We start from the raw sequence: 21,919 nt of genomic DNA, 5'->3' as shown, positions 1-21,919 counted from the left end.
GTAGCTGTAATCTAACATGAAACAAAAAATCTGAAAAGTCTGTTTTACAGAGCCTAAATGGACCTATCAAAATGTTTAAAATAAAACATGTGCTTTAGGAATTCTATTTCAACATTGCTTGGTTTTATTATGGTGTTTGACATCATGTTCTGCTGTAGCCAACTGGATAACATGTTTTGATTATATTCTGTCAATAAATTTCAACAAAAATAATGTTTTTCCTTGAAACTTTTAGATTTTGTGTGATCAGCATTTTCTAGCAGAAAGATACCAATTGGAAAGTTTGAAATCATTCCACGGATTGAAAATTTAGCCCACTATTTTCACCATGATCAGAATGACAGCAAAGCTTTTCAGGCTGAGGTATTTGGTCACACATAGTGGACAAGTGAAGCATAAGCTGTTGGAAAGGGGAAATTAATTCCTAATCCTATTAGTTAATAGATGGCTTGTTCCCAGCTGTATCTTCACATGTTCTTTTTACAGTGTCTAATTGATTTAATACAATTCTGTTTTTTTCACATTCTTACATTTTGAGCTTGCAGTCCTTATTGGGATGTATATGTATCAGCAAACCTCAGCATATCAGAAAAGTCAGGGTAGTGAGGTTGAAATAGAAGATGACCAGTGTAAAAGGTGTGATTATAGGTAAAGAATTTGAGAAAGAGCTACTGCCTTTTGAAGTCAGAGCGTTGCCTGCCAAGGAAATCCTTGAGAAAGGATTCAAATAAGCTCTGTGAAGAGTTACAGTCCGTATAAATATAGTCTCCATCAAAATGCACCTTGAGTATTGTCAGAAGAGTTCACTGACTCTAAAATGAACCAGGTGATTACGATGAAGTGTCAGGAGAATATAGGAGCTCTTAGATGTCTTGAGCATATCATGTTTTAATGCATAAAAGCAGCCAGTTCCACCTAGAGAATTAAGCGTTCATAATTTAACACAATCTGTAGGCAGAATGCCAGAGAAGAGGCAAAAGAAGATTCTGGTGACAAAACCAAGTTGCATTTGGTAACCTGAGACAATTTGCATTTGTGAGGAAGGTGTTCTATAGCAGCACTTGCCATTATGAGCCCTCAAATTTGTGTGAAACCTAGTTTTGATAATTTTGAAATGTACTTTTTTTTTTTTTTAATGGAGAAAACAGGTTTGAGAATAGAAATGCACCACAAACCACTAACATCAGCAAGGTTCTCACTGCAGCCTCAGAAAGAGCTGTTATGGTTGCAATAAAATCATAAATGCACAGCATTTGTACTGTTGGTGTAATCTAGTAATCTAGCAGGTATAGAATCTAATAAAACCAGCAAAAGTTAAAAGTCAGTTTTTTAATCTCTTCATCAGTTGGTTTGTATCATGGATAAATAGTTATGCATATTTAATAAAAAATGATACTTACATGTGCTTTATAATTTGCTTTCCTTAACTGAGCAATAATGTATTTCAAAGTTAAAAATGAAATTATGTATGTGCCTTCTTAAAATTCCCATGAACTATCCATGAAACAATTTTTCCTATGGTATTTCTGTACACAGTATTCTGGTTTGAAATTTGTTCATCTGCATTAGTTAGCTGTCAGGTGTTATTTTTGCCTTACTTGCCTTGATAGGCAACATGAATCAGTATGAAAAGGATACTCAAGCACTTAGCCATACCATTAATTTTCATGGAAAAAAGCACTTTGTGGAGGAAAAAAAATGTGCAGCTTCAAGGTAACAGCAAGACATCAATTTTCTGCATTTGAAATTAACATAATGTTTTACATAATGATCCTCTCCGATGATCATTAAAATAACGTAGTTACCTCGGCAACTGAAACAGTCTGCAAATGCTATCTAGTGATACATAGCACGTTCTAAAAATACATACAACAAATAAGGTATGAAACATTATAATTTGGGAAAAAATATTTTTTTCAATAACAATACCTTCTGGTCTAAGCAGAGTTTTGTGAGAAAATTTCATTTTAATGCAACTTTGGTTTTAATCAAAACTGATTTTAGTTGCTCAAAACCTGGAGACCCGTTGTTCTTTCATTTCCTGACAATGGAAAACAGTAATTGCTTTTCAATTACAACTTGCATTTTTCTTTAAACGTTGCAATGGCAAATGTTCTGGTACTAGAATTTATCTCTAAAGCAAGGGTTGCATGTTTTAAAAGTTGTTGGAAAATACGACACAGTGAATAATTGACAGATGAATTTGATCCAGAGAGTTTACTGCTGTAGATCTGAATGTGTCTATGGTGATAGTAGCCCTCTCGTTCTCTTCTTGTTGGTACCCTTGTGAGTCCGACCTGAACAACTGAGATCTCATGGGACTGAAATGAGGTATTAACATTCTTCACCTTTTTTATTTTTCAAGCCAAGTACAATTAACTGCGTTCGTAGATGTTTTTTGCTGTCTTAAAATGAATTGATGCGTAGAAATGATGGACTGAAAAATTTTGCAAGGACTTAGTTAGCAGAACATCTCCTATTACAATGGAAAATTGCTCCCAGCTAGGTAATGGTTCATATCCAACAAGTTCTCTTTCATTCTTCCTGGGTACTAAAGCAGCTACATTCTTGAAACACCCTCTTGTCTCCACCTTTGCCACTTGCTGCCTGCCCTTCTCCCTCCTGGGACTGTACTAAGGAATATTCCCCACTTTCGTAGGATTTGCTATAATTTTCCAGTGAAGTAGCATTAAAACAATTCATTAGAAGTCAGCTTAATTTAAACTGGTGATTTAAATTCAAATGTGTGTACATATGATTTACCGTTGGATTTGCCCACATAATTTGATGAATATTTATCATTTTTGGCAGTTAATGCCATAACAGATATCGAAGATTCTGATGTTTTTTGTCCTTTTTGAAGATACATCTTTGTGTGAACTCTCACCAAAGTTTATGAAGTGCTTTCTCAGTGTATTTTGAAAGCTATTGATGTAATTTCAGTGCAAAGGTATTTGAAGACTGCTAGGAAATTGATAACTCTCAATGTATTTGAGCATTTCACCATCACCCATGTGTTATTTGAACACTTATCCTTTTGCTGCTGAAAATATGGTGGCAAGATTGCTCTGAGAGAATGTTTAGGTACATGTAAGTGGTCCTTTGATAGAGTTGGAAGCAGGAGTGGACCTTTCATTTAAAAATCACTTTGCAAATCCACAGCGAATGATCTTATATTAGGATTTATTTTCATTGGAAAATACAGAACAGTAGTGGCCAGGCTGTGACTATCTTTGATTTAGGACAATGACGGCAGGAGACTGAAAGTACCTTTACATATTTCTTACAGGCTCCAGTTTCAAACACCATCCTTGTATTTGATTGCAACTGTTTTCTAGGGGTAGGCGACCTTAAAACATTGGAATCAAGGCCTTTCCTCAGATTTTGGTTGTCCATAGCTGCTGTTGTAGAGTCACTTCCCAGATCCCCAGTCGAAGCGAATGCCATGCTACAACTGCATGTCAGAATGACATCCAAGCACGCATCTTTCCCTTCTTTTACCCTTATTTGCAGAGGAAATGTGAGAGTGTGAACTGGGAGATCACTGCAAAGTATTCATTTGGTCTCCTAAACTGGAGAATGGGTGGAGGAGGATGTAAGCCCATCACCGACCTTGCCTGCCCTATAACACAGACATAATTATCCTGGTGTGTCCGAAGAGAGATTTACCACTCTGAAAGGATTCATATCATTCTCCCTGAGCAAAGGGGAGTTTGGACACAGCTACATCTTCAAATCATAGCCTTGCACTAAGAGATTTGAAGCCAATAATAAAAGGTATTAATTACATCATCAAATTTTATAACCATTCCTAAGACCTTTATCCTCTCTGACATCTAATGAGAGAGTGCATGCTGTCTGGGGCTGTGATTAGCTCACAAAAAAAGGAGAGATTAGAGTATTAGCCATTACTGAGCAGATGGATCATTACACAGGATCTTAAACCAAGAAAAAAAATATTCTCAGTAAGTCACATTTGGAAAATAAAAGAATATTTTAAAAGAGCTTTAAATACCTATGGAGATTAACAAGAATCTAACTTTATGGTGTGACAGCATACATACCAGATGATGGAATGAAGCTTGTGTAAAGCTTTCATATATTTTCTCTGTTTAACAAACCTCACTCAGTCATGATGAGTATTTCTAGTCAAGATACTGTGAGCCATAGGAATCCTGTGCATGAACATCCAATGTAGGAGACTGCAGTCACGTGACTCATCTACCCATTGCTGGTGATGTAGCATTATTCACACTGTGTTCTCTATATTTACTGGTGCAGCAGTTGTTGGTATTTTTGGAATACAGAAATAATGAGTACTGTAGCATTTTATTTTGCTTGCTTTTTAAAGTTGGAATACAAAAGAGATGGAAATGTTGATCAAGCAATTTACAGAGGTGGAAAAATGACAGGCTTAGTTTCATAACTAGCTCTTTACTTCACTAGGAAATTATAAGTATTTAAACCCATATTTTTACGAAAATGCCATCTAAAAATCACTACATTATCTGTATTCCATAGTTTGATATTTAGCTCTTTTTACGTTTGAGTTCATTTGTTGGTCCCAGAACAACTTTTTGAATTGGTTTACACTTTAACATTAAACTATTAGCCTAGGAATATATGCTTGGAGTCTCAAAAAAACCCAACCCTGCATTTCACTCATGTTCTTTGTTAAGAGTAAGACGCTTCACCATTTGGAATAAGAATGAATGCAGAGCCATTTACAGATAGGGCTGTGTTGAGGAGAACTCAATCTGCCTCAGTAGGTGGTTGGATATGATGAAAAGGAGTTTCTTGCCTCTGAAAAAAATTCTTAAAATGACTCTAAGTATGGTACTATTATGGTATGTCATTTGTGTACTGCTTGCAGCTTCTAACCTTCTTCCCTGCAAACTCTGCCTGGAAGTGAATGAAGTCTCCACCTGCTTGTGATGTTTTCTAGGCTGTCTTCACCTCCACTGATACTTGTGCAAACTCATGACTGCTAAACTGTATGACAAAGGGTTAAATAACTTAATGCCAAGCCCACACCAACTAACTTAGACAATATTCCTGTGCCTGGCTGAGTCAGAGAGCAAAGAATTCTGAAAATCTTGGGGCAGGAGCATCAGGCATAACATCACAGATCATAGTTATAACTATGGATGTGGAGATCCCCTTTCCTAGAGTCACATATACATCAGCAGAAAAACAGAATCTGTCATACAAGCGGCATAAAAGTCTCATGTTGTTAAACTCCAGCACTGCAAGTTCAGTCTGCAGATTTTTCCTTCTTTTTCTGATCTTGTCCACTTCTATCATATTGTTTCTTGCTTTCATTGTGCCTTTTTTTCAAACACATGCCCCTGTTGCTGTTTTCACAGAATCACAGAATGTTAGGGATTGGAAGGGACCTCAAAAGATCATCTAGTCCAATCCCCATGGCTTCCTTCTGTTGTGGTCTTTGCTTGTAGTCTATGGCAGGTCTGTTGTGAAACATATACAATGCCCTCTTTGCCTCCAGCAGCTCATCCTTCCCGCCTTTGTCTTGACTGTTATCAGTTAGTCACATGCAAATTGATCAGGTGGATCACTTTATTATTCTTTCAGAAACAGCCAGGTTTGTCATATTCAAAATTACCATTTTGGTGTATCAGACAGAAATCACTCAGTATTAGATATAATCTTTGAAGGCTTCTCACCAGGTAATGCCCACACATATATAAGTCGTATTGTTTGCATGATGAATATTTATTTGTAAAATATGAACTTTGTCTACATTTTGAATATTATGTGTAATATTTATCATTGGTACTATACATAAAAGTGATGGAAAGGATGAAACACGTAACGTTGAAATTGTCTCACCATTCCATATCTGAAAGTAATGCAAAAAGCTAATGATGCTTTAATAGCTGGGCTAAGGCTTTTAATCCTCAATACAGTTATTGTGATTGTTTTTCTAGCACTGGCCTAGTTATACATGCTTTGGAGAAATCCTGGGTCTAAAGCACTCTTCATATCAGTCTGAAGATATCTCCTGCTGGTGATTTAAATTTTAAATAGAAAACAAAAGTTGAAAATGTCAAGACTGGGCAACAGAGCTATTATAAGGTGCAGCTGGGCTGACACACATAGAGGAAAATCCTGCCAGGTTAAAAATAGAAACTTGTTCCACCCATGGATTAACTTTTTATCTGATCCACTTATGTTCTGCCACATGGCACACCACCCACACACACAAACTGTGTGAGGACGAGGACAGAGGTATGAATTTACATCAGACAATACTTCCTTCCCATCCATTTTTATAGTTCTGAACTGAATCTGGAAGAAATTTGCAAACGTTTTTTGAACACATAAAACCAGTCAGTTATCTGCACACTAATGTTTATGAAGATAGAAATTAATCAAACTAAAACTGGTCCATGGCTCAGACCAGTGATCACTGTGGGTCAGTTCATTCACTCTCCAGAATTCTCTCTGCTGACAACAGTTTACAGCGTATTATGCAGAACAACTTGTAAAGTGTATGTCTATCCAGTGCTATGGATTTACATACCTGGTTTGTCTCTAAATTGACTCACAGATCTGTCATTCATGAGACACAAGCTCGTTCTTTTGCAATTCTTTTGAAACATTCTTCTCGCCATCTATATATTGTCAGTATTGAAACTTAATTGAAGATTTTAAAACTTGCAATAAATTTTGAGATGTTTGATTAGATGAATGGGACAGATTCTTCAGAGGCATTATCTGTTGAGTAAGATCAAGGCAAACACAACATTTAGCACTCCTGTCCAAACAACAATCCAGTCTTGCTCTTGTGAGCAAACTGCAGTTAAAATCCAATCACTGGTATTGTATTTAAGATAAAGTTGCCTTCCAGCAATTTTCCTGTTACAATTTCATTATGGTTAGAGAGATAAAGAGTTACTTGAAGCTGCTACTGTGGTGTGTCTGTTGTTTTTTCATTACCGCTGCCCACAGACTCACACTTTGGCATTGGCCACAGGCAGCTCGCGGAGAGAGAAAGCGATAAGTAAAATGTGACTTTCGGTAGCATTTGCCTTTCCTTGTTCCAGTGCAGCATGGCCACGAATGGATCATTAGAAAATGACAGAATGGCCTGAAGCTATTGTAGAAAGCATCTGTCTGTAGCATCCCTGGAAGCAAAGGGGTCAACCAAACATTGGGGACTGTAAGTCTGCTGGCTGTTGTCTTGGCCAGCTTCTAGGTGAGAGCTTGAAGATTAAAAGCTACATGTTGTTGAGGGGTTCTTCTTTGCCCGGGTTTGCCAGTAAAGACTGTGTTAAAACTACAGTGATCTGTACCAGATAGGGTGACTTTTTTTTTTCAGCGTTTGTGGGAGATCAGACTCCAGCCTAAACTAGTCAACATTTCTTAAAATACAATAGATAACAAGCACCCTGAAAACACTAAATTCAAGTCTGTTTTTTCCTTGTAGGATTTTGCAAAAGTCTTGCATCATTGTTCTTACCCTCCTTATGGTTTATTTGTTTTTTAAAAAGAGACAGTTTATCTAATTATTTGCTTAATGGAAAATGTACATACAAAAGCCAAAAGTGATTACATACCACAGCTGAAAGTCATGACATTGACACTTGCAAACAAATGTAGGATACAAGAGGTGTGGTTAGCTAAATATTTGCCTTACAATTAGACAGTTGCTAACTTCATTTTAATTATGTTGTTAATGTAACCATATAATTTATGTGAATACAAAGGCAAGTTCTAATGCAGCTTTTCAAAAATCATCTAGAATGGGATAAATGAAGTTGTCTTTGAACAAGCAGTATGCCAAAATCTGTCCTCCACAAATCATTGAAATTACTCCAGATCCTGAAAGAAAATATATGACTGTTTTACATTACTTTTTATAGTGGAATACAAATGTTATGATAAAACTTTAAACTGACATTATTTTTATCTTCAATTTTTTTAAAATAGCCTGTCTATTTAAAGATTTTGCCCAAGGCTTTAACCACATACAAAGACCTCAACCCCAGCAGCTGCTGATGCAAAACCAGTTGCAGGACAGGGAATTTATTTGCCTGTCTCCTTCATTTAGGAATTTACTGCAGCTGTCGATCCTTGTTATCCATCATATAAAGAAGGAAGAACAGAAATCAGTCCTTTTCCCTTAACTGTTTTTCAAGATAATATATTTTAGTACAAAGCTTTGCTTTTAATTTCACAGAAAATTAAACATTCAGAAATTTATGTTTGCCATTCACTCTAAGGAAATGTGATGACTGGGGTTTGTCTCATCTATCATAAGTACCTGTGCACAGTGTTTATAAAAATTGTCCCTGAAGGTGCCTGTTTCCTTTCGTTGACTTTAAAAGGTACCAAGAAAGACTAGTTTGGACAACTCTCTTTTTGATACCTGAATTGAGATAGTTTGATTAGTCAGGATTTAATCATGATTTATTTCAAGAACATGAGTGTGTCTCCTGTTTGTTAGCAAGATTAGCATAAGCTGAATACATTCTAGTCTTAAAATAGAAGATTGTTTTTTAAGGCAAGGCAAATGTTAGCCCAGTGTTACTTGTCTGTGTCATTAAAAGTACAAATGAAAACATATATTTCTTCTTTAATTGTTGACAGTTCTTAAATTTGTGAGTAGTCAGACATTTAAAAGAAACAATTCATACTGTAAATACTAATTGTCTACACAGAGTATAACATTTTAAACATTAAAAAATGTAATTATACCTAATGCCAGCCACCAGTGTAACATCAGGGGGAATTCAGACATAACTGCAAGGAGAAGAAAAAGAAAAATGTAAATTTTTAAACAACAAGGAGGTGGACTCGCCAACATTACATTATGTTATCAAAGGTCTGCTTAGTTATGTTTCATAAATTACATAGTTTCTTGACATTGCAAATGCATATTCAGGTCCTGGTCATTTAGATACTTGGCTGTACCATGAAGCTTAGCCTGGTGAGCAATCCCACTGGAAAGCAAGTCTTAAAGCTAGGAAGTGTGTGCTAAATGGAGCTCTTATAGTCTCTGCAGAAGAAATGCCTTTTTTATTACTTACCTGTACACAGCTTAGCAAAACAGAGACACAGATTCCCTGGTAGACTGTTTACATATTGCTGCCATCCAAATAAATTAAGCTGCCTAGTGTTTTCAGTGTAATGGGTGATGCAGTGCATGAAGGGCTGGGTCTGCACACTGCAGGTTAGCGCTGTTGCACAGCATCTTCTCTCCCGTGTCAGGCACGTGCCCTTGGATCATGCAAGCTGACCCACATCCCTACTGCATGATCAACTGCAGGGACATTAGATGACCCAATGCTGCCCCTCTGAAAAAAAGCTGACAGGGCTGTAGAGCTAGTGAAGTGAGCTGGGAGGCACACTGCATATGCTGGCAGCCAGCAGAGTTTTGGTTGACCATCTGAATGAAACAATATAAAATCTGGGGTTGTTTGAACATCAAAATGCATCATCTAATACAATGATAGAAGGTCCCATCCTGTGTAAACTACATACAAAGCAGTTTTTGTTGCAATTTCTATGAGTTCCTTGATTTAAATACAAATGCTATTCATAAGGAATAACAGTAGTTTAAATTCCAGGAAATCGAATTAAGTAGTTGAGAAATTATGCTTAATTTTTTGAGATGAAGCCTCTGTTGGTCTCTGTCTTAACTTGTCATGAGAACTGGGAAATGCCCATCTGTGTAAGCGCTAAAAGCAAATGGACAAAGCATTGGAAAATGGAAAATGAATTGTTACGTACTAGAGAAGGGGTCCTAAATTGTCAGTGATGTTTTTTCCTATTTCTAAACTCTAGAATAAAAATACTAAGCTCATTGTTAAAGGAGAAAACAGTTCCCCAATGGGCTGTGGCAAGGATGTGATTAGGATATATTTTCTAATCAGCCATAGCAGCATTCTGCTAAATAGTGTGAGAAGAGGGAGCAGGTTACCAGAGACTGGCAAAAAGTGATGATGGGTCTCATTTACAACAGCCTGTTCTTTTATTTCCTTTGAGGGAAAGAGTTTCAGGAAACAAAGGATGCTTCAATGGTAAAATTCTTCATTTTCCTCAATAACATTTAGTTCAATAGATCTAACTTAAAGACTTTGAATTTGCTTTGATGAAGCAAGCCTCAGTTTTACTCTGAACTAGAGCTGAAATGTTAATGTGATCTTAAAGTGTCAGGACACGGACAACTATTAATTTTCTGGGTTTAGAGAAAAACACATCTCCCAGATGCTGAAATTGTATCTAGGCTGTATCTGTTTGACATGAACTGTTAGAATATGAACTAAAGCTCTCGAATTTTTATAAGAAAACTGTATTTTAGTATTCTGCAACAAAACAAGAACTGAGTTTTAAATGGCAGGATTTAAATACATGCATGAGTCAAATGGATGGAAAATAGAGAGAAATATATTTAGCTTTAAGGAAAATGATTAAGTCCAGTAATACAGTAGAGGAATCATATTTGATTGGTCCTTCAATTCGTGATACTATGCATATATTTAGCAGTAAACCTACTTACCAACTGAAGTTATGATGATATGAACAACAGTAACTGTTACAGCGTAATCCCAAACCCATTCTTCCACAACCAGGGCAAACAGGAGACCACAAATGAAGAAAGTTATTTCCAATGATATCACAAGAACTGTAAATGAAAATAGGATATTTACACCAAACACAGTTTCGAAAGGATTTTTCTCATATTCAAAATAATAGCAATAGGAAGTTAAATTGTCTGAGATAGATACTTACGCAATTTTTTTTACAAGATCAAGTAGTACATGAATGTTTTCATTATAAAGGTTCTTTCTAATTTTCCCCCTTGATATCAGTATGGGCTGTATCTTGATTTCCCTATAGAGTTAAAATGCTGTATATCTTATGTAAAAACATGAAGATTAACAAGATTATGACCAGTGACAGGACAGTGGCCAGTTTATACAGCCTAGAGGAGAAATGGCATGGAAATTTTATTTAGGGACCATCCACACTCTTTGCATACAGCCCCAAACAGATTTGGCTGATACTGACAAAGATAAAAGTTTTCTCATCCAAAACAGAATTGTGTGGTTAAGGGGTTATGTTTGGTAAGAAACTTCATAGCTTTCTCCCCATTGACTTCATTGCATCAAATATGTATAGAAAATATATACCAGAACATAAATACATATGTATATCAGAAGAATTTGGAGACAAGAGATGCAAGGGGAGATAGAGCAGAGAACCCACAAGGTGAGCAGAGGCCACCCATCTGTATGGCTCTCAGGGTAGGTGCAACCAAGACCTGGGCATTTTTCTCTGCTGATACAAGGCTGGCACAGCCACCGTGAGCTCACCGTGCCTGACATTCAGCAGATATAATAGCGCTGTCTTGTGTTAAACCATGAATGGGTATTATCAGCAAAGTGATAATAACTAAGTTTTGCTGCCAAAAGAGACTATTGAAGTTATCTGATCAAGAAAATTCCTCCTCTCAGTGATGTATTCTTCAACACAGCAATGGAGTGGTGCTTAGTTGTCAGCTTGCTTACTTGCTATTAGGGGTAACGGGATCAAAAATAAGCAGTTTTAGGGCAAAGTTTGACTTTAGACCATGTGTCTGCTTGCACTAGCAGGGGGTTGAATGGAGAAGGCACAACATCTCTTCCAGCTGTATTTCTGAGTTCCCATTCAAAAGGTCATAATTGTGGATTTGTAAGTCATATGATTTTCTATCTAAATGCATCTTGCTTTTCTTTTTAAGTGCATGGGCATATAAAAGTCACATTTTTGATGGAATTACTTGGCTTTTTATGGTTGCAGTGACATAATACCTGAAAGTACTGTACCTGACAGTAGAGAGACCATTGCTATTTTTTCACTGTTTTTATTTTATACGTTTGGAAGTATTTTGTGCCTTTCAATTTATTATTTTTTTTCTTTATACGGTAAATTATTTCCAACTGTATTATGGATCTTTCACCCAGCAGTTAAAAAAATGTAAAAAATAAGAAAAAAAAAATAACTGGAAAATCATGTGTAGTTAGGAAAGCAGAAAATAACACTTCCAAGGAAATCAGTGTTTGACAATACATTTTAGTATTTTTAGTTTATTATATTTCATAATGATATGCTTATCAGCTCAGAACTGAAGCATCATTACTGGCCCTGTTTTGTAAAAAAGTTTACAGATTATATTTCATGGTATCCCTTTAAATTATGCCAATCGTTTTATAGTTTCTAAAGTACACTTAATGTAGACAGTTGCGCTGTAAACTTTTTTACAAAACGGGGCCAGTAATGATATTTCAGTTCTGAGCCAATTTCCATTTTTATTTTGACGTTATCTTTTAAAGACTTATTTCTGTTTTTAACAGGCATGAGTGACACTCTTGAGTAAACTCATTCTCATTGGCAACATAATTCAGAGACTTTTGTTCTTTCTGTGCCCATAGACTTTAAACAGATTACGTTTTGCTATTCCACTTTATTTCATCAAGTGGACAGAAAGGAGGGTGGAATACTCACCAGTTGCTTGACATAGTTGCTATCATTGGCATATAAACATGCTGAATCAAACTAGCTGATAAAATTTTTTTTAAAAATCATAATGAGATACAGTAATTATATTAGGGCTCTGAAAAGTAATTCTAATGGAATAGGATTTAATTTTCCACGGTTACAACTGAAATGTTCTTTTTAAATATGAAATAAGTATTTGACACTGTACAAATATCCATGCATTTTTATTACTCTTTTTAGCCTGATGAACTGACTTACTTTTGAGCTTTACTTACTTTACTGACAGACGATGTGGTTTGCCATTGTAAAATGGATTACAAATCTGGTAAAATTTCATGTACGCATGTAATTTTTTGGGAAAGATAGTTTACGAAAAAAGAATATATTTTGAGAGCTTCAGACAAAAATGTAGAAACTTGTATTAGGATATATAAAGATACGTTTAGTGATTGAGCTACAATCAAAAATTGACATTTTAATGCCCACTGTATTCTCTGCATTACCAAAGCAAAATTTCCATTACTTGAATGTGACCTATTATTCAGATCTGGATCAAATGATTCACAAGAAATTTACTGCAGTATGAAAATTAAATATAACAATTTTGTGCAGGAACTGTACAGATAATAGAGAATTGTTCTGCAATGAAAATGAAGCATCCTGGCAAAGCAGCATGTTTTCTTCAGAGAGTGCAAGATCTGAAGAACAACTCAAGGAAAAACCTAACAATCACTTGCATGATAAGTAGCAATACAAAAATGAGAAGTGAAGGGAAGATGAAGAAGTATTTAAATGCAGTGTGATGATTAGTATTACTAAAACAGCTTTAAAATACTGTCCATGAGGAGGATAAGTGTACATCCAGATACAATCTATTTTCTTAGTTAGAAAAAAAAGAGAGAAACAAACTTCAGTTACCTAAATAATATGGGTTAATCCATGAGGGATTTGTCTTAAAATCAAAAGGTGCCAAACCATCCAACATTTTAATCCTGTGGAAACAGAAAGAATAAATGTAACCAGAGCTTTTTGATAAAGATTTAGTGATTGTGTGACACATTACTGGTGCTTTTAAATACAATTTCATATGGAAAATTCTGGGCTTTTATAAGCTCTCTACATTCCATTGCATGTTGTGGTCTTGCCCTTGCACACATTGTCCATGATCTCCACTTTTATTTAAGACATATCTGGCACAATAAATGCTAATCAGTTTCCTAGGAGAATATAATGTGTCTTTTTTATCAACTATAAAATCTTTCTTTTCCTTTTTTAATGTCATTATTGCTCTTACATTCATTTATTGACATCGTGCGAGTGCAAGGAAATAGATTAGAACCAACATTTTATCTAGTTTCGAGTCTCCATTTGCCAATTTGTGCACTTGAACAAAGGTTAAGTTACAACAACAATTCAACTGAATTTGGAAAATGTGTTCACAAGATAACTGGGACTGGATGCCTCCAGCCTGGGTGCCTCCGCTACAGGGTCATAGCTCTACTCATTGTATCCAGTTGTAGTATGCCATCATATTAGACTAAAGACAAGGAAATCTTACTTGAATACTGCAAAGCACACAGATAGGACCACATAGTAGACAGTGTAGAAAACTACCATGCATATCAACAGGTTCACCAAAACAACCTGCAAAATGAAAAAAGACAGTAAAACCTAATGTCATGTTTACATTAGGTACATGATTGTTAGAAAGTAACTCCAGATGTGAAAAAAAAAAAAATGTAGACAGAATTTTTGCTGTTACTAATTACAAAGAAGTTCTTAAAGACTCTTTGGTACATTTCAGCCCCTATATATAGTTATAATGCATGGTTCTTTGTTTTTATCATATATTATTGTATTTTTATTTATATCATAAGTGTATAGAGAATGTGAGGCACATTTCTTGACAGTTATTACACAGGAGACCTTGAGAGTTTAAGATCATCCAGATGCTCAACTAGTTTCTAATGTAGTTTTAGCCTAGTTTTTAACTTAAAAGAAATGCCATCCTTGTGCATTGAAACTCTACACAAATAAAACGTAGAAAATTGTAAAGGAGTAACTGTTAAATTTCTCAGCCTCCAGAAAATGTCACCCTAGTACTTACTTCCAAGGTAAGGGTGTAGACAACCTCAATGAGCAATGAGGCATATCTGTTAAATATTTTTCAAAATTCAATAAATTCCAACTCCAAGATGAAAAAATACACCTAAAGATATGAGTTTCATAAATCAACCACTATCTTATGATTGAATATTTTGTCTTTAAGAAAAGAGAAATGCTATATACAGAATTATACAAAGAATGTATGTTTTTTAATATACCTTGGTATAGTTGGTATTGTCTTCATTTCTAAACTGAAGTTTCAGAAGCAATGTAGCCAGAGAAAAACCTGTTAGCTTTCCTCTAATAAAGTTCACAAAATACCTTGAGATCCTTTCAAGTGAACAGATCTCTGATCACACATCTCTGATCTTCTCAGTTGGCTTCCTGAATTATGCAGACCATAGGATACAGATATACAGATATAATGTAAAACTATGTTTTGGAGGTTAGTATGTTTTGGTAATAATAAAAGTCTTGCTAATGCAGAGCACTTTAACTTCTGTTTTTCTGTGTTGATATAATGACATTCCAGATGTTTATTTGGGTTTTTATTTTTTAAAGGGAAATGTGAGACATCGGAACTAGACATGTCTGTGCATCAAACTTGAGCAAGTGCTTTGGCAAAATTGTGTGCTTGCTTAAGAACACAAAACTGAAGATGGTTACTAAAGTTGGTAGAGTGGTCAGTAAAATCAGTTTTTCTTTTCTATGGGAAAAGGAGCCCTTATTCAAGGAGGCAGTGGCTCTGAGAAGGGCTGTAGATGAGCATTAGCTCATACTAGCTCATTTTTATGAGTTTCTCTTGCAATGTTGTGACATAAAACAAGCCCTGAAGGCTTTGGGTTTTAAGGCAGGAGAATACGAATAGAAATAAAGAAGAAATGTTACCTCTGAACACAGCCCTTGGAAGACACAGTGGTGTCCAATTTGGCACCAGCAATTTTTAAAACAAGCTAAGAAATTTAAGAAGGTGCAAAGAAGAGCCACAAAAGGGAACTGACGGCTAGAAATATTGGGTGTTTTGGTTTCTTTTTTTTTTTTTTCTCATTAGAACTACAGCCCTCAAGAGGTCAATCTGTTTAGCTCTGAGGGCTGATTTGATTATGATGGATAAGTACCTTCACAGGCAGAAAATACCAGGTATTTAAGGGCTCTTTAATCTATCAGAAAAGCCAAAAGAAGTGAACAGCTGCAAGTTACTGCTAGATAAATTTGAAAGATGCATGAAGGACATTTTTAACTGTAAAGGCAATTAATGAATGAAACAAGCTGCCTTTGGAAATAACAAATCCTTCAAAGCAAAACCAGATGCCTCTCTCAAGAAAGCTTCACTCAAACATCTCTAGTGTTCACTCCTGGCCTTAGTTCTTTGAATGCTTGTGTGGTAATATATTTATGGAACCATCCAACATGGACACAAGTGTGGATACTGTGGATTCAGCAAACTACTTATTTTTACATTGCTAGGTATTGCAAAGTGCTAAATATTGAATAGTGCATCTAACTCCCACAAGCAAAGAGATCAAGGAGCTTCAGTTTTGAATGCAATAGGAGAAAAATCCATCACGCCTGTGCAAACTGATACTTGTCAATAAGTAAATGTTCAAGACAGTCTTACGCTTTTCTTCTTTCCCTGCATCAAAACAAAGCCAAGCTAAAACTGACAACAACTAATCTCTCTTCAGCCAGTTAGGTCTGAGAGCTAAATACAGCTTTCCCATTTCCACTCTCTTTAGTCTTATTCTAAATGAAAATGGGACAAATAACCCATTTATTCCCTTATTTTACATAGTGTACAACACAGTCACTGTAACGTTAATTGACTACAATGTCATGTGCAAGTCTGGCAGCCACGCTACCTCCTACACCCCTCGAAGTACATCTAAGCATTGGAATTTTAATCTTTGGCACATATTTGATGGGAATCATTTTCATCCCGTTGCTCTGAGCAGATGTATAGTTCCTGTAATTCTCCTTTATCTGCTGCCCCTCCTCTATCAATGGCCTCCTTGATGCTTTATCTGCTCTAGATATAGATTTGTACTGCAATAAAAGTGATGAGACAGGAATGAAGTCAAAATCACAGAGTTGAAGGATGGCTGTGAGCCGATGACCTCTTGCACTTTAATTGAGTGAATTCCTAGTCTCTCTTGGAGTGGCAAACTTCCTATTCGTGTCAAAGGCCCAGGATTTTTCTCGTTGCACCCAGAATATTCTTAGTCTTAGGGATGTAGTGATGTATTAGGTGTAGCATGTTTTGTTCAGTGAAGAAATGCATGTAACATGAAAATGAAAACCCTTTGAAAAATGTCCAGTTGTATCACATTCTACTTCATTCTTTTTATTTGACCTTTCCACTGAAATCTGAATGTATTTTTTAAAATTTCACAATACTTTTTATTTTCAAACTATTTTTTTTTCCTTTCTAAATCCTGAGGTATTTCAAAACAAAAAAACCCCACAAGTTAAAAATTCCAGGGTCATTTATTATATGTCAAAACAACTTAAACAATCTCAGGAAATCACTGGTGTCATCAAATATAGGATTTTATTAGACACTTTCAAGAATTATAAATGGAACCACATGTCATATTTTGAAATTCTTTTTATAATATGTACTTTGCAGTACTTACTACCAGCACTATAGTATAAAGTGTCCTTTAAATTTTATTTTTAGGAAGAGAACATTGAAGAACACTCTGTAAGAATGAAAGAAACAGCTCCTTCAAGCCCCGCAGTAGCTAATTCTCTAAATACTATCCACTGACATACAACACTAAACAAACTCAATTCCCTTTACCTTGGTTTCAGCAGTTTTGACCTTGAGAGCCATGGACACATGACGAGTGAAAGGAAATGCTGTTGCTATATTCTGGACACCAACATCAGCAGGAAGAAGCAGCTGTTTTTCACCCAAAAAAGAATTCCTATAGGTAAGTATAAGACGGAGTGAGGCAAGTTGATTGGATTAAACTGAATTGAGACAGAAGCCATCTGCGAATGAACCATAAGCCGCTGAAGAGCAGAGAGAAATCCTACTAGCTCATTTAATGTTCGTACTTTCGTAGCTGCAATCAGCCAAAGCATATCTATACTATAACTTGGATATTTAGGGACAACATTATTAATAATACTTTCTACCTTCTATTTGCTTTTTTTCAGCTTTCATTTGATCACAGTTCCTAGGGGTTATTATACCTTCCTACTTTTAATTAGTTTTAACATTTCTAAGATTAATTCTATTGACTATAGACGTGGAGTAGTACATTCTTCACAAAGCTCTTTGCTAACATTTTTCTTTTGACTATCACTTTATTACACTAAGTATAACTCACATGAAATTAGGTATAATTAGGTTAAGAAATGCCAGACTTGTGTTATGACTAGTCTCCTTTTCCTGAACCATATTTTGTTCCTTTGGCAGAATGAAATTTCTTGTGCTTTAGCGCAGATCCAACTTCTACTGAGCAGCTCCTTAATGGAATCAGATTTGACTTTTTACAGACACATCATGATTCAATATGCTGTGTTATTTGGGAAAAGGAGATCATACAAGAGAATACTTCTGAAATTGAATTAAGACGAACATTTTTTCTTTTTTGGTTTTTAACGTCTTTTTAATCATACAAAATAAATGTTACCTGCTTTAAAATATAGTCTGCACGCAGCAAACAAGAGCTTTTGCTCATGGATTTGATAGCTCTAGATTTCAGGGAAATTACTGGTAGTATTATGTGAAATTTCCTCCTGTGCAAAATGCTAGCACAAAAATCTGTACATCAGTTACATCGTATTTTGAGGACTGAAGTGATGTCAAAGGAGTAGGCTGAAACAATATTAAAAAAAAAAAAATAAAAAGAATTAATTTGCTTAAACAGTTGCAATGGTCACAAGTAGCAAATTAATGAGGAAACACTGGCTGTAGCAATTAAAAAATATTTGAAAAGAGACAAAAGGTTTCATTTAAAGAGCATTCTATCTATCCCAAAGTATCAGCAGAAAACAGCCGTGACCTAACATTAATTTGCATAAACTTTTGCAGTAAGTCAAAGTAGCAAGATAATTGAAAGAGCAATGGATGGCATTAATCTAAGATCATTATTAAACATAATAAGAGTTTACATTCACTGACTTACTTCTCCACAAAGAGTCAATTTAACCAAAGACTGAAGATAGGACCAAAGTCCTATCTTTGAATTGAATGAAATTTAATGGAAGCTATAGGCACGGATTTGTTGGGAAGACTAAGAGACTCCTCCAGTTCCTATTGCACAGTTGAAAACTTCGAACTCTCTAAGAGAAAGGATAATATTTCTGTTGCATTCTTGCTTCAAGGTTGGAAGCACCAGAATTGTGGTAACCCAGTAACAGGAGCAAATAAAAATTGGGAATGACAGAAACTGTGTGTGACCCAAAATACTGACTAAATCACTCAATAGTGAATATTAAAGGAAGAGATGTTGTGTTGCTGTTAGCAAAATGCTGAGATAACAAACCAGTGCATTTTTCTAAATGATTTCTTCAAATTCTTCTTCACTGGATCAGCTATAGGAAATATGGCAACTATTCAGCAGAGGGAGACAGAAGACAAGTTTTAATAGAGGTTAAAGCAGATGTTCTATTTTGGTTTCTACAAGCCCTACTTTTAAATACAGGTTATTTTCTGAAGCATTATGTTACAGGTTTTTATTAAGGCTATGAGGAAAAATAGTACTCCACTACTTCCGAATGCCTGGAGTTTGTGCTGGTTTGCCTTACTGAAACACCCAGGAAACAGTTACTTTGGTAGGATACTGATACTTTACCCTCACGTGTTTGAGAATAATTAATAAATACTGTTATTTGGTATTTGGCTGTATCCATGCACTTTGTTGTGACAAGTAATAGACAAGATTTAAGAGACGTTGACAAAAGCTTAAGTGCAGACAATTGAAAAATGGAGGATAATTAAAGACACCTTTTGAAAATGAAATTAAGAATACTTTTACAGGGCTGTATCTCTTTTAAGAAACTGATAATGGCACTTAATGCTACCGAGGTAATACTTGGTTCCTATCTGCTGCCTAGGCCAAAACAAAAAGTCAATTTTTAATAATGAACCTTGAGAAAATTTCTATAAAAGCTTTCCGCTAAGTTTGCTGCCTCCACTTATTACTTACAGGCTTTTTCTAGAATGTTCCACTTTAAGCCTACAATTTATGATGGTGTTGAATAGCATTGCAAAAATAATTCAAAGCAATTTGAAGAATTGTATCATAAAGCAATATTACATGAATATCTTTCATGAAAGTTAACAGGTGATTTGTGTTGCTTTTATGGTCTGCAGCACATTCTGACTAAGATGTAGGTTTAGACCCAAATCACATTTCTTATATAATTTCAAAACAACAACAACAAAGTCTTCAAATGAGGGAAATTACTAAACTCCAAGGTATGTTGATCCATTACCCTGGAATCTTTAAGAAAATGTGAAGATCAACCAAACGGATGCTATCTAGGTTGTGTGGTAAGAAATTCTTAATTAACTGAAGGGTGATGACATCAAAACGTGTGTACTCTGTCTCCATCTGCTGATAGGGAGGAACTGTACTTAAATTGTGTACAAAGATCGAAGAGCTTGGAAAAATAAACAGTGGCCACTATTTTTGTTCTTTCACTGCAGTGACTGGAAGACTCTGTCAATGCATTGAAGTGAATCTGATGAAAACGCATTTTTAAAATAAAAAAGCACTAAAACTTATTGACTTACAAGGTGTTATAACTTTAGCAAATAAAGCTTAATTGTATCCTATGAAAGACAGCACATGCAGTTTGGTGTTGATTGTGTATGTCTTGTACAGCATTACAACAGCTTGGCTCCCATATGGAAGGCACTAGAACTGTGTGAGGTCTAGGCTCTACCTCCACGAGGATTAAAGCAATTAGGTTCTTTTCTTCTTTAACCTCAGTTGCAAATAGATAAATTTTGAGAGATGCGAAATCTGAGAATTAAGTGGAAGCAGGAAAGTACTTTAAATGTATCTGTCTCTTATTGGTTCCAAGATTTGTTGGATTGCTTTTAACAATGCACTCATTCCTGATAATATCATGTGAAAGAGCTTTCAATATAATTGATTCAATAAGATGTGAATTTTAGGGACTTTGATCTCCTGAAAAGTTGTCTCCTTGAATTTCAGTGTAAAAGCTCATGAACTCTAAAATGTTCGTAGTACTAGAAGAATTCAACTCAAAAATTGGTATTTTTTTTTCTGATTTGTAAACTGCAGATCAACTGATTCTTTTAGGGATAATTAACCTCAGTGAGCTACTTGTATCTAAGGAGTTGGTTTAATTAATAGCAAAAATAGTAAACAACATCTTTTGTTTTGTTAACTGACGCTGTTGACTTTGTGAACAAGTTCAATATAAAGCTTGAAAGAATTGGCAAAGGAACCAATTTAGTAGGCTTTATTTATTCAAACTAGAAATTAATTTTATTGTTTGTGAGTGGTGTGGGATTGATAGAACTGAAAATTAAGTCTTCTGTTTATCCAGAGAGAAGCTATAACACAATTGCAGCAATGTAAACTTTCTACGCTGGTTCCACTGTATGTCTTGGAACCGAGTTTAATTGTACGTATTTTAAAAAAATCAATATTTGGCCTTTCTGCTGAAAAGCTTAACGTGCTGATTACCACAAACCTACATTTTGAAGATATTCTGGCATCTCCACTAGTGTTAGTGGGAATTTTTGATGAGTACAATGAAATCCTGAAAAAATCTCCTTACAACTAGGCCCACAAAACTGAGGAGTGGGCTGCAAAATTACCACTACTGTTAGAGGAAAATATTTCCTGCTAGATCAAGCAGTCTGACAGAGGCAAGGCTGCTGCAGCTCCATGCCCCCAGGTCCAGCCAGCAGCAAGGCTGAAATGTATTCCCAGTAAGCACACACATGAAGACCATACATATCACATATATGCATATATATACACCTGTATGCTACACAGATCACACACAGGCACACAGAGTACTCATACCAACACAGACATCCTGCTCCCCTGTCTGGCTGAGTATGTTCGAGGCCCACTAGTGAGAAGATATATTTACACACATGTACAAGGTAGGTCCCTCAAGTTGCTGGGTCAGACACTCACTCTGCCCAGTAGCAGGCCCCTGGATCCCAGTCTGCTCAGTTGCTGAGACCTGAGCATATGAGCCCCTGAGGATGCAGCTCCACTTCAGCTACTGGCCCAGACTCTCACACACAAATGCTGTTGTCCACACTTGTTCCTTTCCATATCACCTAAATCCCTCCTTTTCCAGC

The 21,919-nt window shown here is 35.7% G+C and overlaps 1 protein-coding gene across 1 annotated transcript; it reads right to left on the bottom strand.

Moving 5' to 3' along the window:
* Positions 1–5,921: 5,921 nt before the first annotated feature.
* On the bottom strand, positions 5,922–17,446 carry TMEM244 (transmembrane protein 244). The gene is made up of 6 exons (XM_065833213.2): positions 17,414–17,446; positions 14,066–14,151; positions 13,426–13,499; positions 10,526–10,651; positions 8,722–8,766; positions 5,922–7,845 (listed from the first exon to the last, which is right to left on the bottom strand). Exons 1-6 carry the CDS (start codon positions 17,444–17,446, stop codon positions 7,751–7,753), a joined length of 459 nt encoding a protein of 152 aa, XP_065689285.1. The 3' UTR covers positions 5,922–7,750.
* Between the last annotated feature and the right edge of the window lie 4,473 nt (positions 17,447–21,919).

This window comes from Patagioenas fasciata, chromosome 3, assembly GCF_037038585.1.
Source record: "Patagioenas fasciata isolate bPatFas1 chromosome 3, bPatFas1.hap1, whole genome shotgun sequence".
NCBI classification, from domain to species: Eukaryota; Metazoa; Chordata; class Aves; order Columbiformes; family Columbidae; genus Patagioenas; species Patagioenas fasciata.
This window is presented reverse-complemented; position numbering and strand designations above follow the sequence as displayed.

Excerpts from the sequence above, each read along its gene's own strand:
- TMEM244 (XM_065833213.2), bottom strand. The coding sequence starts at position 17,446 with ATGGCTCTCAAGGTCAAAACTGCTGAAACCAAG. Across the intron at positions 13,500-14,065 it reads GTGTGCTTTGCAGTATTCAA|GATTAAAATGTTGGATGGTT; the intron begins GTAAGATTTCCT and ends CTGTTTCCACAG. Across the intron at positions 7,846-8,721 it reads ACACTGGTGGCTGGCATTAG|GATCTGGAGTAATTTCAATG; the intron begins GTATAATTACAT and ends ATTTTCTTTCAG.